General features: G+C 48.2%; 1 protein-coding gene across 14 annotated transcripts in view; it reads left to right on the top strand.

The window, feature by feature from the left end:
- htt (huntingtin) overlaps positions 1–15,850 on the top strand; it is a 110,242-nt gene that overhangs the window by 72,135 nt on the left and 22,257 nt on the right. For all 14 annotated transcript variants that reach the window (XM_079500273.1, XM_079500280.1, XM_079500271.1 and 11 more), the window contains 12 exons: positions 42–218; positions 374–450; positions 1,083–1,221; positions 4,610–4,732; positions 4,955–5,168; positions 5,791–5,936; positions 6,798–6,975; positions 7,889–7,996; positions 8,745–8,929; positions 9,656–9,782; positions 11,429–11,532; positions 12,511–12,665. In XM_079500273.1, the coding sequence (XP_079356399.1) occupies positions 42–218; positions 374–450; positions 1,083–1,221; positions 4,610–4,732; positions 4,955–5,168; positions 5,791–5,936; positions 6,798–6,975; positions 7,889–7,996; positions 8,745–8,929; positions 9,656–9,782; positions 11,429–11,532; positions 12,511–12,665 (1,733 nt within the window). The remainder of the gene's footprint in view (positions 1–41; positions 219–373; positions 451–1,082; positions 1,222–4,609; positions 4,733–4,954; positions 5,169–5,790; positions 5,937–6,797; positions 6,976–7,888; positions 7,997–8,744; positions 8,930–9,655; positions 9,783–11,428; positions 11,533–12,510; positions 12,666–15,850) is intronic.

The raw sequence follows: 15,850 nt of genomic DNA, 5'->3' as shown, positions 1-15,850 counted from the left end.
CTCCCTCCCTCCCTCCCTCCCTCTCTCCCTCCCTCCCACAGCCCACCATGCTAAAGAAGACCCTGCAGTGTCTGGAAGGCATCCACCTGAGCCAGTCGGGCTCCCTGTTGATGCTGTACGTGGACAAGCTGCTGGGCACTCCCTTCAGGGTGCTGGCGCGCATGGTGGACACGCTGGCCTGTCGGCGTGTGGAGATGCTGCTGGCCGAAACGCTACAGGTGCCTCTCTTTTGTTTTTTTAACGTTCATATATTTTTTACAGTACAATACAGCTGTAAGAGTATAGTTGTCTGTGTTAAATGGTTTTCTGTGTCTGGGACCGTTGCCTTGGCTTTGTGTTTAAATGTAATGTGTGTGTCTCCTTGCTCCTCCAGAACAGTATAGCCCAGTTACCCGTGGAGGAGTTGGACAGGATCCAGGAGTACCTCCAAACCAGTGGTCTGGCTCAGAGGTAACATTTAACATCAAGATACTGCCCGTCTGTCACGGTGTGACATTCACTATTAACACCCCGAGCGGCAAAGACTGAGTTCTCCGTTCTTTCAATTAGTAACGCCCAGCACTCAGGACGGAGATTAATAAAAGGACGGGGAATTATTGATATGAAAACCGATCGCATCGTCTATTGCGCAACATTCTATGTCATTTCCGGTTTGGACGTCATCGAAAATGTTCCCCCCATTTTAGCCGATGAGAGATCTTAAAATGTGAATAACTCTTGATCTAAATCATTCCGTCCAATTCTAAGCAAAGATTATGTGTTAGACGGCCCACCGCGGTCCCGTCGCTAGTCGCGTTAGAATGAATCATACCTCCTGTTGTTGTCGATCGCCTCGGGAGTGTTTTGGCTACATCTAGCTACTTCATCTACAGGACGTCTTACCTGAAAAACGGCAACTCTTCTGAGCATTATCACGGTTTCCTGCGTGTCGTCTCTGACAGCCCTTTCTGTTTGTTCGTGTATTTTATTCACACAAGGCTGAAAACGAGGCCAACTACTGTACGCACACAACCTAGATTGCCCTTTTCAATGGCGCCTGCCTGTTTGCATGTTTGATGTCCTGTCTTTCTATTCTATTCCAGGCATCAGAGGTTCTACTCCCTGCTGGACAGGTTCAGAGCCACTGTTGCCAAGGAGACCAGCAGCCCCGCCCCTCCTGTGACATCACACCCCCTGGACGGCAACCCACCGCCTGCACCTGAACTGGTCGTGGCTGATAAGGTGAGGGGCGAGAGACATGCACAGTGTGAGGGGAGAGAGAGAGACATGCACAGTGGGAGGGGCGAGAGACATGCACAGTGGGAGGGGAGAGAGAGAGACATGCACAGTGGGAGGGGCGAGAGAGACATGCACAGTGTGAGGGGAGAGAGAGACATGCACAGTGGGAGGGGAGAGAGAGAGACATGCACAGTGGGAGGGGAGAGAGAGAGACATGCACAGTGTGAGGGGAGAGAGAGACATGCACAGTGTGTGAGGGGCGAGAGACATGCACAGTGTGAGGGGAGAGAGAGAGACATGCACAGTGGGAGGGGAGAGAGAGAGACATGCACAGTGTGAGGGGAGAGAGAGACATGCACAGTGTGAGGGGAGAGAGAGAGACATGCACAGTGGGAGGGGAGAGAGAGAGACATGCACAGTGTGAGGGGAGAGAGAGAGACATGCACAGTGTGAGGGGAGAGAGAGACATGCACAGTGTGAGGGGAGAGAGAGAGACATGCACAGTGGGAGGGGAGAGAGAGAGACATGCACAGTGTGAGGGGAGAGAGAGAGAGACATGCACAGTGTGAGGGGGGAGAGAGACATGCACAGTGTGAGGGGAGAGAGACATGCACAGTGTGAGGGGAGAGAGACATGCACAGTGTGAGGGGAGAGAGAGAGACATGCACAGTGGGAGGGGAGAGAGAGAGACATGCACAGTGTGAGGAGAGAGAGACATGCACAGTGTGAGGGGGGAGAGAGAGACATGCACAGTGTGAGGGGGGAGAGAGACATGCACAGTGTGAGGGGAGAGAGACATGCACAGTGTGAGGGGAGAGAGAGAGACATGCACAGTGTGAGGGGAGAGAGAGAGACATGCACAGTGGGAGGGGAGAGAGACATGCACAGTGTGAAGGGAGAGAGAGAGATGCACAGTGTGAGGGGAGAGAGAGAGACATGCACAGTGGGAGGGGAGAGAGAGAGACATGCACAGTGTGAGGAGAGAGAGACATGCACAGTGTGAGGGGGGAGAGAGAGACATGCACAGTGTGAGGGGAGAGAGACATGCACAGTGTGAGGGGAGAGAGAGAGACATGCACAGTGGGAGGGGAGAGAGAGAGACATGCACAGTGTGAGGGGGGAGAGAGACATGCACAGTGTGAGGGGGGAGAGAGAGACATGCACAGTGTGAGGGGGGAGAGAGACATGCACATTGTGAGGGGAGAGAGACATGCACAGTGTGAGGGGAGAGAGAGAGACATGCACAGTGTGAGGAGAGAGAGACATGCACAGTGTGAGGGGGGAGAGAGAGACATGCACAGTGTGAGGGGGGAGAGAGACATGCACAGTGTGAGGGGAGAGAGACATGCACAGTGTGAGGGGAGAGAGAGAGACATGCACAGTGTGAGGGGAGAGAGAGAGACATGCACAGTGGGAGGGGAGAGAGACATGCACAGTGTGAAGGGAGAGAGAGAGATGCACAGTGTGAGGGGAGAGAGAGAGATGCACAGTGTGAGGGGAGAGAGAGAGAGACATGCACAGTGTGAGGGGAGAGAGACATGCACAGTGGGAGGGGAGAGAGACATGCACAGTGTGAAGGGAGAGAGAGAGACATGCACAGTGTGAGGAGAGAGAGAGAGACATGCACAGTGTGAGGGGAGAGAGAGAGATGCACAGTGTGAGGGGAGAGAGAGAGACATGCACAGTGTGAGGGGAGAGAGAGAGACATGCACAGTGTGAGGGGTGAGAGAGAGACATGCACAGTGTGAGGGGAGAGAGAGACATGCACAGTGTGAGGGGAGAGAGAGAGACATGCACAGTGGGAGGGGCGAGAGAGAGACATGCACAGTGGGAGGGGCGAGAGAGAGACATGCACAGTGTGAGGGGAGAGAGAGACATGCACAGTGTGAGGGGAGAGAGAGACATGCACAGTGTGTGTGAGGGGAGAGAGAGAGACATGCACAGTGTGAGGGGAGAGAGAGACATGCACAGTGTGAGGGGAGAGAGAGAGACATGCAGTGTGAGGGGAGAGAGAGACATGCACAGTGTGAGGGGAGAGAGAGAGACATGCACAGTGTGAGGGGAGAGAGAGACATGCACAGTGTGAGGGGAGAGAGAGACATGCACAGTGTGAGGGGAGAGAGAGACATGCACAGTGTGAGGGGAGAGAGAGACATGCACAGTGTGAGGGGAGAGAGAGAGACATGCACAGTGTGAGGGGAGAGAGAGACATGCACAGTGTGAGGGGAGAGAGAGACATGCACAGTGTGAGGGGAGAGAGAGACATGCACAGTGTGAGGGGAGAGAGAGACATGCACAGTGTGAGGGGAGAGAGAGAGACATGCAGTGTGAGGGGAGAGAGAGACATGCACAGTGTGAGGGGAGAGAGAGAGACATGCAGTGTGAGGGGAGAGAGAGAGACATGCAGTGTGAGGGGAGAGAGAGACATGCACAGTGTGAGGGGAGAGAGAGAGACATGCAGTGTGAGGGGAGAGAGAGAGACATGCAGTGTGAGGGGAGAGAGAGAGACATGCAGTGTGAGGGGAGAGAGAGACATGCAGTGTGAGGGGAGAGAGAGAGACATGCAGTGTGAGGGGAGAGAGAGACATGCAGTGTGAGGGGGGAGAGAGACATGCAGTGTGAGGGGGGAGAGAGTTAATAGCACAGGCAGACTCTTCACATACTAGTATAGAGCATGTCTGAAATAAGTGTCAGAGCGGAAATCGACATGTAAATGTAGGGTTACATAAATATGAAATAAACATGTAGCTAAGTGTAATGTTAGAGACCACAGACGTGAACCTTTCAAGCCTGTTTTCTCAACTCGCTGTTTCTCTGCAAGACATTACTTTAAGACATATCTCCAAAACTGGTGGGTCAAACTGAACAACCAATATGTCAATTTGAGGCTATGATTCCCTGCTTTCATATGACAAAAAAATCCAATGGCAGTCCGTCAGTCAAATTTGGCCACAAATGTATGCTTATACCAGGACTTTAAAGGTTGGGCTTTGGGTTAATCATCAGAATCGGCTTTATTGTCACATCACAGATTTACAGAAGTAACGAAGTGGGTGAAATGAGTTATTGTGCATCAAGAAAGAAAACAAGAAAGAAAGAAAAAATAAATCTACATATTTGCATGGATAAGATATAAAAGGTGCGCAAGCATAGCAGCAGATGTATGCTGTGCACGATATTTATTTATGAACATTAGTTATGCAAAAACAAAACGCATCGCACAATAGCTAGCTATTTTGTACATGGGATTAGGTGCAAAATGTCACTTGGAGCACTTGGAGTTAGCATTGTTTTGTGAACATGTGAACTTGAGGTTAGGGCTTTGAGAATGAAGCCAACGGGGCCGTACTCTTGAGTCTGTAGGCATTCATGTTCATATTATTGTCTCCAGGAATGGTACATAGCTCTGGTGAAGTCTCAGAGCTGTCTGAGTGGAGACAGTGCTCTGTTGGAGACAACAGAACTCCTGACCAAACTACACGCCTCAGACCTCTCAAGCATCATGAGCTGCAAGGTAATGCGCGCGCACACACACACACACACACACACTCTTTTATGAATTAAATGACGTCACTCAAGGGGACACTCCAGGGGATTTTTTTTTTAATCGGCCTACGTAAATGGGTTAATTTATGTACAGAACATGATCCCCTCGCACGTCTGGTTGCCATGCATGTTTCTCCTCTACTTTTAAAGCTAAGCACATGTCTTTTAAATCCCATTATTGTCCCTGCAGGAGTTCAACCTGGGCCTGCTGTGTCCGTGTCTCGGCATGGGGGTGCAGCGGTTGGCGCGAGGCCAGGGCTCGTTGCTGCTAGAGACGGCCTTGCAGGTGACCTTGGATCAGCTGGCGGCCGTCACGGAATCCCTCCCGGTCCCACACCGGTCCTTTCTGCCCCCCGTGGCCCAGCCCGCTGAGCCCTACTGGGACAAACTGGCTGAAGTCTACGGTAAGGGGAGGTGGACATATGGGGGTAAATTAAAATGGTTGAATGTAGAATTTATTAACACATTTGGTGCTATAATCACAGGTATACTCGTCTTAAGTTGTCTTTGATATCGCTATAACGAAGCCTCGCTGTGTGTCATTTGTGGAATTGCGCCGGTGCCTAGACACGGCTGCTAGGGCCCTGCCCGCACTGTTTCTGTTGCTCCATAGTCATTAGCTTCTGTTTTAGCCGTGGCCTTTGTACGCTCTTTTCTCTGAACCTAGGCCGCTGTCCGTAGTTTTGAACAGATCGGTGTTGTTCGGAGGTCATTTCTGATTATCCGGTGATCGCGATGGGAACATTGTCGTTTTCTAGAGCAAAGATTTACCTCACTTTAGCTCACTAGCATTGATGCTGTTACTGTCAGCATCCAAGATGGCGACAAACAGAACGACTTCATAGTACAAAAATGCCCCTGATCACGTGGCTCGCTACCCATTTTGTCCACCAGGTGGCACTCAATGTGTTAACAGCCCGGATTGCAGTGCTCACAACGCGTCGCAGCTATTTTCTTAGTTTTACTGGATCTCTTCTCCACTATGGCCTCCTTAACATTGTGTGTGCGTGCGTTTGTGTGTTCCAGGGGAGGCCGGTTTCTTCCACAGGGTACTGTCGTTGTGCAGAGCTCTGTCTCAGTATCTGCTGAATGTCGGCCAACTGCCCTCCTCTCTACACATCCCGCCTGATAAGGAACACCTCATCACTGCCTTCACCTGCACTGCCACAGAGGTACGGTACTACCACAACCAGGGCATTTATTCACTGCCACACAGAGGTACGGTACCACCACAACCAGGGCATTTATTCACTGCCACACAGAGGTACGGTACCACCACAACCAGGGCATTTATTCACTGCCACACAGAGGTACGGTACCACCACAACCAGGGCATTTATTCACTGCCACACAGAGGTACGGTACCACCACAACCAGGGCATTTATTCACTGCCACACAGAGGTACGGTACCACCACAACCAGGGCATTTATTCACTGCCACACAGAGGTACGGTACCACAACCAAGGCATTAATTCACTGCCACAGAGGTACGGTACCACAACCAAGGCATTCACTGCTATTCAATGAAAACATGAAACGCTGGAATGAAATCAAATTGATCTGTTGTTTTTTTGCCATAGCTTCAAATTGACTAATATACACACAGAATAACTCTTCTTACTTCCTGGCCCCTTCCCTACTTCCTTCACAGGTGTTACCGATGATACTAATTAAGGCTCTGTTCCATTTTGTGTGCAGTGGTTCTCAAACTTTATTTTTATTTTCAAGGACCCCCATAACTCTGAGAGTGTACGAATGTGCGAGGCCATTTGGAACCCACTCAAGGACACTTTGAGACCCACTGGTGTAGCAGAGTGTTTCCAGTGAGCCAACATGCACAATAAGCAGCACCCTGACTCCGTTTGACCAGAATGGAACAGAGCCTTCATTAGTATCAGCGGTAACACCTGGTGAAGGAAATAGGGAAGGGGCCCGAGTTCTTTCCAACATGGCGGCGTGTGTGCATATAGCCCATTGACCATCTGTCCCTCTTTTTGTCCCGTGTGCTTGTCCTGTCCACTCACTCACCAGGTGGTGGCGTGGCGTCTCCTCCAGGACTCCCTGCCCCTCAGTGTGGACATCCAGTGGTCTCTGTCCTGCCTGTGTCTGTCCCTGCAGCAGCCCTGTGTGTGGAACAGGCTGTCCACGCCCGCCTACACCACACACACCTGCTCCCTGGTCCACAGCCTGCGCCTCATCATCACCGCAGGTAATGAGGGAGGCGGCTGCCATTTATATAGTCAGAATAATGTCAGAATAATGTCAAATCTGGGAATACATTTCTTGCCAAGAAATGTATTCATCCATGCGTTTGTAAAGGTGTCTACTAACACATCCCACATTGGTTTCTATTCAACCACCCTAAATTGGGGTACCATTAACAGCCAATATAAGGCATAAGTGTTCTAAATTTCATTATGCTTTTAGTAGCATGTGACGTGTCAAACTAAGGAGTTTTCGTGATTCTGAATCCATTGCAAGCATTCGTTTTGCACGAAAAACACTCCTTGGGCTAAAAACGGCCATAGGCGTCATCACAAATGTGATGAGGTCAGCACATTTGGGATATGTGGATATGGCCACATTTAGCCCAAGGAGTGTTTTCCGTGCAAAACCAAAGCTTGGAATGCGTTCAGAACCATGAAAAACCCCCTAGTTTGACACATCACATCATGTAAGTCATGGGTTCTCAACCTGTGGGTCGCGACCCCTCGGGGGGTCGCCAAATTATTTTAGGGGGTCCCCAAATTATTTTCAAAAAAAAGAAAAAAGATTTTTTTTAAAATTTTATTTTCACGATTTTTCAAAAATAGCAGACCTACAAGCTCGTAGCGCGCCACTCGGTGGCGCGCTATGAGCTTGTAGATCTGCTATTTTTCAATAGCTAAATTATAACAATGCTTAAAACACCAAAAGGGGTTCCCGCCCAAAATGGTTTAAGGTTATTGTAGCAGTCAATTTATATTGGGGGTCGGGAGGGGGCGGGGCGGGGGTCCCGAGACATTGCCAAAGCATTTCCGGGGGTCCCCGGCCAAAGACGTTGAGAACCCCTGATGTAAGTGACGTATAATAAGTGTTAACGTCAACCCTCTTGTCGGTGTCTGTGTCCGTGTGCCCTGCAGTGGCCGTTAGTCCTGGGGACCAGCTGCTGCATCCCGAGAGCAAGAAGAAGAAGACGGAGCTGGAGAGAGAGTCTGAGGAGGACCAGGTGGACTCGCCACACGCTGACAGTAAGCACTTATAAAACACTCACACAAAAGAAAAGATATTTATCCCATTCAGGGCGGGAACCCCTTTTGGTTTTGCATTGTTATACTTTGGCTATTGAAAAAATAGCAGATATACAAGCTCATAGCGCGGCACCGAGTGCCTAGAACAACATATTTTCAGATGGGGGTCGGCCGCCAAATACATATAATTTTTGGGGTCCTTGACATGAAATATTGATTACCACTGATATAGAAAATTGTCATGATTTAGAAGACATTTTTAAAATGTCGACGTCATGGGCCTAAATGGGTTATTCTACAGAAGAACGTAACTCCACACTAATGTATCGTGGTTGTAGACCAGGCGTCTTCGAGAGGGTTCCAGGAAGTCCCCCCCAGCAAATTGTGTCTAGCCGCTGTAGCCTGTAACCCTATTCTAATACTTTGGCTATTTTTGAACAATCTGGAACAATTGTGAAAGCTTTTGAAAACGGAAAAATGTTAACAATATAAATGGAATGGCATGTTTGAGAACCGCTGATGTATAGACTATCGTAGCCAGTAGAGCACACGCACACGCACACACGCACAGACACACACACAGACAAACACACACACACACACACACACACACAGAGGAGTACAGTACAGTTTTTTGTATGATGCAGTGCTGATGCATCGAATGCAGTTCACGTTTGCAATGTTTTTGAGTTAACTGTGTGTGTGCGTGTGTGTGTGCGTGTGTGTGTGCGCGTGTGCTACGTTGCAGACGCGTGCGCGCAGCGTGCGTGTGAGACCATGGCGGAGCTGGTGGAGGCCATGCAGAGCGTGCTGATGCTGGGTCACCACAGGAACCGTGCCATCCCCGCCTTCCTCACGCCCACCTTACGCAACGTCGTCATCAGTCTGTCCCGACTGCCTCTGGTCAACAGCTACACACGAGTACCTCCGCTGGTCAGTATAAGACTGGTTCCCAAACGTTTTTAGCCCTGTGACCCAAAAGAGAAATGATACATTCCCCCCGGGACCCAACTTAGTGAATATAGCAGATCCTACAGGATCTCTGTAGGTATTCATACAGCCTTTCATATACAGTTAACACATCCAGTGTCCAAGACTGTCTGTCTGTGGACGTCTTTGGTATTACCGCACGTGCAGTGCCCAAGACGTCTGTGGACGTCTTTGAAAAAAATTCTAAAGTTTTTTTTTTTTTTTTTTTTTTATACGTGGTGCCAAAGTTTGTGCTATTGCCATTGAAAATGCATTGGGCGTTTAAGTTAAATAACTCAGAAACTATAAAACATTTCAAAGTAAAAAGTTCCAGCATGTGTCTCCACAGTCAGCTGAATAAAAATAAATTAATGGATTTTCTAGGTGAAAGTGATTTTCACCCACTTTTGCGTGGGCACACAAAGTGTTAAATGTGTGTGTGTGTGTGTGTGTGTGTGTGTGTGTGTGTGTGTGTGTGTGTGTGTGTGTGTGTGTGTGTGTGTGTGTGTGTGTGTGTGTGTGTGTGTGTGTGTGTGTGTGTGTGTGTGTGTGTGTGTGTGTGTGTGTGTGTGTGTGTGTGTGTGTGTGTGTGTGTGTGTGTGTGTGTGTGTGTGTGTGTGTGTGTGTGTGTGTGTGTGTGTGTGTGGTTCTGTGGCTGGCTGTGTGCGCGTGTGCGTGCACACGCTGTAGGTCTGGAAGCTGGGCTGGTCCCCTCGGCCAGGAGGAGACTTTGGTACAACGCTGCCTGAGATTCCTGTCGACTTCCTGCAGGAAAAAGACGTTTTCAGAGAGTTCCTCTACCGCATCAACACACTGGGTACAAGCACGCACGCACGCACGCGCGCACACACATGCGGACGCGCACACACACACACACACACACACACACACGTTTATTGGTTTCTAGTGCATTAAGGCCAATGATCTAGAATCCATTATTTATTCTGCATTTGAGCCACGGACCACCATTTGATGAGACTCAGCGTCTCAGACCTTTGAATGTGTTGTTATCATTGGATGTGATTGTGTCCACACTTCCATGCTGTATTGATGTTGGTACCATTAGGAGTGATAACAGGCAAACGTTGATCAAAATAACAATTTATTCTACATTCCCTTATTGTGCAGACTTCTTGTAAATTAAGTAATGCAGATGTTTAACAATAATGTAACTCTTTTGAGAGTGTACAATTAAACCAAATGGACCCGTAACAACCATTCTGTGTTGGGTGGGGATATGGACTAACATTAGTGCTTTTGTATCACTTGCTATGCATCCCATGTGTATTCATCCCACTGTTTCTCAACCAATAATAATGACTCAACCAGATGCACTTCCCCTTCTTGAGATTCTAACTCATGGATGGTCATCATAGTCACCAGGTCATTCAGTTCACGGTTTCTCAACTAAAGTGGAAAGAAAATTCAAAAAAAATCAACAAATCCTACATTACTAAATGCATGGTCAGTCACCACATGCAATACCTCTGACGCGTCGCTTTGCACCGCGTTGTGAGCTTGTAGATCGGCTATTTTCACTTCTTAAACATTTGTTTTCTAATTTATGGAATTTCTTCCATTTTTATTTTATTATTTCCCATGAAAAAAAAACATTGAATTAAGTTTTTAATTCATGAACAATGTTGCTTTCTTTGGGAATGTTTTTGGAAAATAACATTCCCATAAAATGTGTCCGCGACCCACAAATGGGTCCCGGCCCAGTGTTTGGAAACCAGTGATCTAGGGCAGTGCTTCTCAAACTGTTTCATGTCAAGGACCCCCAAGTTGACACTAATTAGCCCGCGGACCCCCATTTGAAAAGATATGCCAGGGACCCCTCATATAATAAGATATGCCAGGCACCCCTCATATAATAAGATATGCCAGGCACCCCTCATATAATAAGATATGCCAGGGACCCCTCATATAATAAGATATGCCAGGCACCCCTCATATAATAAGATATGCCAGGGACCCCTCATATAATAAGATATGCCAGGGACCCCTCATATAATAAGATATGCCAGGGACCCCTCATATAATAAGATATGCCAGGGACCCCTCATATAATAAGATATGCCAGGGACCCCTCATATAATAAGATATGCCAGGGACCCCTCATATAATAAGATATGCCAGGGACCCCTCATATAATAAGATATGCCAGGGACCCCTCATATAATAAGAGAAGATTTGTACGGGACTAGCGGTGATTCTCAACCCGTTTAACACAATCTATGCCGAAACAAGATAATCTTGTGATTAGCTACTGTACCCTACTAATCACAAGATTACGAGATTTGATTAAAAAATATATTTTTAAGTCCGACGTTCATGCACGCTGCCGTGCACACGCTTATTTGTCCCTTTTCTGCTCAAAATGAGAATCTATGTCCAGTGTAGGACCTTATATAAGACGGTGGGGTTGAAGTGTTCCTGTGCTGTGTGTTCTGTTCTGTCCAGGATGGAGCAGTAGGACTCAATTCGAGGAGACCTGGGCCACTCTGCTGGGGGTGCTGGTTACCCAGCCCCTCGCCATCGACCAGGAGGAGGAGGTACAGCAGGAGGTAGGGGTGTGTGTGTGTGTGGTGTGTGGTGTGGTTGTGTGTGCGCGCGGATTCTATGTAGCTGTGCGTTCACGGAAAAAGAAAACGATACACAATCAATGACCGTTGTAATATTTTCCGCGTCCATCGCCGCCATCTTGGAGCGCTCAAAAATAACCGACGAGACGCGCTCCATAGAGTCCCGTAATGGCCGCGATCTTTAGCGGCGTTTATCTCCGAATGGAGGCGCAGATGAGGTGATATGAGGTGAGGCACGATAGGAGGTCAATAAAAGATTAGATTAGCTTATCATCCATGCTAGTTTCATGCTAGATCGACCTACGGAAACACCGCCGGCTAATACTTCCGGTTCAACAGTCGTGTCACAGGGTCCAGAATTTGGGTAAAAGGGGCGCCCAAGAACCGCCTGGCTTTAACCCATTTAGACCCGAGGACGATTCTAAAAAAAATGTCTCCTAAATCCTAACAGTTTTCTGAAAACCCCATGTTTCTGTGTCAGTGGTGCTCAACCTTTTTTATGTCAAGGAGCCCCAGAATTATATGCAATTGGCCGCCGACCTCCATCTGAAAATATGTTAATTCGAGTTAAAAACGTTGGCTCTGAAAGAATATATATTCAACGATTTGCGCCACATTCAACAGCTAGAGTTTAAAATGACGGTCAATGTGCTTTAAAGCTAAGGTAACAACACATGCGTTCCAGTCCTTGGGGGTTAACCCATTTTGACCTGAGATCAGATTCTAAAAATGTCTTCTACATCCTGACAGTTTCTATGTCAGTCGTTCTTCGATTTTTCAAAAATAGCAGACCTACAAGCTCGTAGCGCGCCACTCGGTGGCGCGCTATGAGCTTGTAGATCTGCTATTTTTCAATAGCTAAAGCATAACATAATGCTAACACCAAAAGGGGTTCCCGACCCAAAATGGGTTAACCTTTTTCCCTCTGCTCAATGCTTGTGTGTTATCCCCATGATGCAGGAGGACTTGGAGCACACCCAGTTGAACGTGTTGGCGGTGCAGGCCATCACCAGCCTGGTGCTGAGTGCCATGACCCTGCCCACGGCTGGGAACCCTGCGGTCAGCTGTCTGGAACAGCAGCCGCGCAACAAGAGCCTCAAGGCCCTGGATACACGGTGGGCTGGCACACGCACACACACACGCACACACGGTCACACGCACACACACAGAGCCTCAAGGCCCTGGATACACGGTGGGCTGGCACACACACGCACACACGGTCACACGCACACACACAGAGTCTCAAGGCCCTGGATACACGGTGGGCTGGCGCACGCACACACACACGGTCACACGCACACACACAGAGCCTCAAGGCCCTGGATACACGGTGGGCTGGCACACACACACACGCACGCACACACGGTCACACGCACACACACAGAGCCTCAAGGCCCTGGATACACAGTGGGCTGGCACGCGCACACGCACGCACACACGGTCACACGCACACACACAGAGCCTCAAGGCCCTGGATACACAGTGGGCTGGCACGCGCACACACACACGGTCACACGCACACACACAGAGCCTCAAGGCCCTGGATACACGGTGGGCTGGCACACGCACACACGCACGCACACACGGTCACACGCACACACACATAGCCTCAAGGCCCTGGATACACGGTGGGCTGGCACGCGCACACACACACGGTCACACGCACGCACACACGCACGCACGCATATCGGGTAACAAACCCCATTTTAGTGTACGTGCAGCTTCCAGATGTTTGGAAGATGTACAACAGCGGTGCCCAAAAGGTAGATTGCGATCTACCAGTAGATCACAAAGGCTGTGCAGGTAGATCACATGACATGCCCCTAAAGAATATTCAAATTAAATATATAAAAGACAATTCTTGGCATCTGAGACTTCAATTAAAGGTGCCTTTGATTGATTGACATCAAAAAGCGCCATGTCAGCTCGAATCCACGATGCAACATTTTGTTTTCAGTGTTGCTGTGCACAAACATCTGTAGCGTTATAAATTAAATACAACAAAACCCCACATATTCCATTTCTCCCGCTCTATTTCCCATTCCCAAGTGCATTTGTCTTATATGTAATGCCAGCGCCGCTATTCTAAAGCACCCTCAGGTATTATTTTAAACTATTTTCAGGGGGGTAGATCTTGTTGAGCTGGTCATTTTGAAAGTAGCTCTCAAGTCAAAAAAGGGTGGGCACCTCTGCTTTAACCCATTAGGCCTGACCTCGATTCTTCTAAATCCTCCAGTTTTCTGAAATAAATGTTTTCACGATTTTTCAAAAATAGCAGACCTACAAGCTCGTAGCGCGCCACCCTGAGCTTGTAGATCTGCTATTTTTCAATAGCTAAATTATAACATAATGTTTAAAACACCAAAAGGGGTTCCCGCCCAAAATGGGTTAAAGCCATTAAAGCAATACAGGAAAAAAAGTATATAGAAAAATCACACCGGTGTGAAGTGAGGGGCGCTCTTATCACCGTACATCATCATACATCCTCTCGTTACGAAATGTTTGTGTTTACACAAACACTCTTTTCTTTATTTTTTATTTTTTTTTGGGGGGGGAGAACCACTTTTACAATCCAATCATCTATAGAAATAAACCCAATCAACCAAGTTATTATTGCATCATCAATATCGGTGAAAATAATGAGGGTTATTTTCAGACCGATCCGATACCGATATGGCCGACTCCGATACGCTACTATTATATCGTGCATCTCTACTTTATCCCATTCTGGGCGGGAACCCCTTTTGGTGTTAGCATTATGTTGTGCTTTAGCTATTGAAAAATAGCAGATCTACAAGCTCATAGCGCGCCACCGAGTGGCGCGCTATGAGCTTGTAGGTCTGCTTTTTTTGAACAATCGAAGAACCACTGACATAGAAACATAGCTTTTTCAGAAAACTGTCAGTAGGTAGAAGACATTTTTAGAATCTGATCTCGGGTCAAAATGGGTTATATATATGTTCTCTTCGTAATTTGATGCCCTAGTTCGTCACGTCTCGCTGCAGTGTCTTACAGAAGTTGCAAATTATTGCCGATGGACAAGCTGGCAATGTGTGAGCGTTTAGTGATTAAAGGCCCGCGGCATACTGCAGTGTTTAGGTGAGAACCGACACACCGTGGTGGTTGGAACTACAACATGACATCACTGAGCCACGGTGATAACAGACTCACCGCGGTGGTTGGAACTACAACATGACATCACTGAGCCACGGTGATAACAGACTCACCGTGGTGGTTGAAACTACAACATGACGTCACTGAGCCACGGTGATAACAGACTCACCACGGTGGTTGGAACTACAACATGACATCACTGAGCCACGGTGATAACAGACTCACCGCGGTGGTTGGAACTACAACATGACATCACTGAGCCACGGTGATAACAGACTCACCGTGGTGGTTGGAACTACAACATGACATCACTGAGCCACGGTGATAACAGACTCACCGTGGTGGTTGGAACTACAACATGACATCACTGAGCCACGGTGATAACAGACTCACCGTGGTGGTTGGAAACTACAACATGACATCACTGAGCCACGGTGATTACAGACTCACCGTGGTGGTTGGAAACTACAACATGACATCACTGAGCCACGGTGATTACAGACTCACCGTGGTGGTTGGAACTACAACATGACATCACTGAGCCACGGTGATTACAGACTCACCGTGGTGGTTGGAAACTACAACATGACATCACTGAGCCACGGTGATTACAGACTCACCGTGGTGGTTGGAAAACTACAACATGACATCACTGAGCCACGGTGATTACAGACTCACCGTGGTGATAACCGACTCACTGGTGGTTGGGAAACTACAACTCGCCGGAACCGGGCCGGCACCCTGGGTGCGTTCCTGTGGGTGAAAAGGCGTCTTCGGCAGGGAAAGCCATTGGGAAAAACCTGTAAAAGATGTAATGTCCTTGGCAGTAAATGTCGCTATGACTATATACTATTAAAAACATCACACCCGTGTGAAGTGAGGGGCACTCTTATCATCATACATCATCTCATTCCGGCCAATCACAATTTTCGTCCTCACTTATCTTCAATATGTACTTTTCTTAGCCAATCAAATCATCGCTATGGGGTGATCAGCCAATCACAAGCAAATAAATCTGTGTTCACACAAACCCGGGAGGCTGGCCATAGGAGAACAGCCAAGAACAGCCAAAGCCAATCAGACACCTGCGTCATCATAGAAGGATATATATAGATTTCCTATAAAGGCGTCTTGCAGCATCCATTTTTTTTATATCAAGTTGCCATGGTTACCCAATGTTACTGTG

Source organism: Electrona antarctica, assembly GCF_951216825.1.
Source record: "Electrona antarctica genome assembly, chromosome: 4".
NCBI classification, from domain to species: Eukaryota; Metazoa; Chordata; class Actinopteri; order Myctophiformes; family Myctophidae; genus Electrona; species Electrona antarctica.
The sequence above is the reverse complement of the archived record's forward strand: the minus strand, read 5'-3'. Positions and strand labels throughout refer to the sequence as shown.